General features: G+C 37.6%; 1 protein-coding gene across 4 annotated transcripts in view; it reads left to right on the top strand.

Moving 5' to 3' along the window:
• LOC125034736 overlaps window positions 1-1,473 on the top strand; it is a 29,392-nt gene extending 27,919 nt beyond the window's left edge. For all 4 annotated transcript variants that reach the window (XM_047626672.1, XM_047626675.1, XM_047626673.1 and 1 more), the window contains one exon: window positions 137-1,473. In XM_047626672.1, coding sequence (XP_047482628.1) covers window positions 137-327 — 191 coding nt within the window. In that variant the 3' untranslated portion in view covers window positions 328-1,473. The remainder of the gene's footprint in view (window positions 1-136) is intronic.
• The last annotated feature ends 287 nt before the right edge of the window (window positions 1,474-1,760 follow it).

Here is a 1,760-nt window from a genome sequence, read left to right as displayed (position 1 = left end):
TATATATATTACAAATAGTATATGTATTATGTATAGCATATACATGTATATATGTACGTTTTTTATTTTTTTTTTATGAAAATGAAAGCCGAATATACTGAAAGCGAAAACGAAAACTAACCCCATGCCCCCGCAGGGTACCTGCCGCCGGAGGAGGTCCGCCACGTGGCCTCCACCTACAACCTCGTCTACAACCTCAACATCTCTGAGGCGTCGTTGACCTCAGCCATCTCGTCGGCCACTGACCCGAGCTACGGCGAGGTCAACCTTGAGTACTTCGTCGCCAGCCTCCAGGACCTTCATTTCCACGAGAAGGGAGCGTATTGAGTACAAACTTCGGATTGGCTGGCGACCGTTTTGTAATTATTTGTTAGGAACATTTTTTTTTTGTTTTGGTTATAGACTTTCTTTTTTGTTTATTTTGTATATTATTGTCGTTTTTTTTCTCGATCATTTCGATTTATTTGATCTATTTTGCGTGTTTTCCTTTAATTTTCCTATATTTGCTTAGTTTATATTTCACTCTCCCTTACCACGTTTTCACTTCTCTGCATCTTCCCTGTTCTTTATCGTCATCATAAGATAATCTAGGGATGAGGAGAACGAGTGAAAATTGATAATCAAAGTTCTATTTGTCAGTGTATTTGTCAATCCGAACTACAGATATAACTCTAAATCTATCTGAAGTTGAATGTACCGTGAAGCTTTCTCTTGTTTTTAGATGTAATAAGTCAAATAACGTATAACTGCTGATTGTCTAATTATCATCCTACTGCAGGGGTACAACTTAGTCACTCTTGCAGCACCTAGAGCAGTGGTTCTTAAACTAGGGGGCGCGCCTCCCTAATTGGGCTTCAGTATTTTCCAAAGGCGGCGCGAGTCCTTGGGGAAAAAAGGCAGTGATGGCTCTAATTATCTTTGTTATTCTCTTAACGAGCGCAAGGTCACATAAGGGAAAGTTTGATTATAATGCCACTAATTCTTACTTAGTAGAAAGACTAACAAAACATTCTTATAATTTTCTTTAAAAATCTTGGAGGGCATTTTATTTACAAATGCAATTTCCTAAAGGGAGCGTAGTGGTTAAAAGGTCAAGAACCAATGACCTAGAGTGAGTGAGGGTTCGAGTCCTGCTCAAGGGAGAATAGCGATGCAGGAAATTTTATTTTTTTAATTGCTTACATATTAAAGAGTTAAATGGACATGCTCGGACGGAAATGTTCGAAAGAGTGTATAGTATCATTGTTTTTGAAGTAAAGGGTAAAGTCATTGTTTATCTGTTTATCTTCTCTATTCTCTTACCCCCACCCCCTCTCTTTCTCTATTTCTCTATTTCTCTCTTTCTCTCTTTCGCGCTTTCGCAGCTATATGCCTATGATAAATTGAGACTTTGCTCAGTCACGAGAGTTATAGAGAAAAAAAACGGGATTGTTGACACCACCATCAGCAAATAAAATTGTCACAAACATTGCATTTTTTTCCTTTTTGACCAACTAAACCTTATCAACACTGAAATTACACATGCATATATAAGTTCACATGTATAAGCACATGTGTCCACGTCATGAATATGTCGAAGTACATTGATTCTTCGCATATATAAGGCTTGTAACTGCGGATTTCTTTTTTCTTTGCATACCAATTTAGTATGGATAAGTAAAGAGTGTTTGGGAAGCGAGTACCAGCCTGTGTGTAAAATGTTTTCTCCCTTAAAAATCATAATACACTTTCTTCAATACAGTTTCCAACAAAAACTGGAT

Source organism: Penaeus chinensis, chromosome 18 (assembly GCF_019202785.1).
Source record: "Penaeus chinensis breed Huanghai No. 1 chromosome 18, ASM1920278v2, whole genome shotgun sequence".
NCBI lineage: Eukaryota > Metazoa > Arthropoda > Malacostraca > Decapoda > Penaeidae > Penaeus > Penaeus chinensis.
The sequence above is the reverse complement of the archived record's forward strand: the minus strand, read 5'-3'. Positions and strand labels throughout refer to the sequence as shown.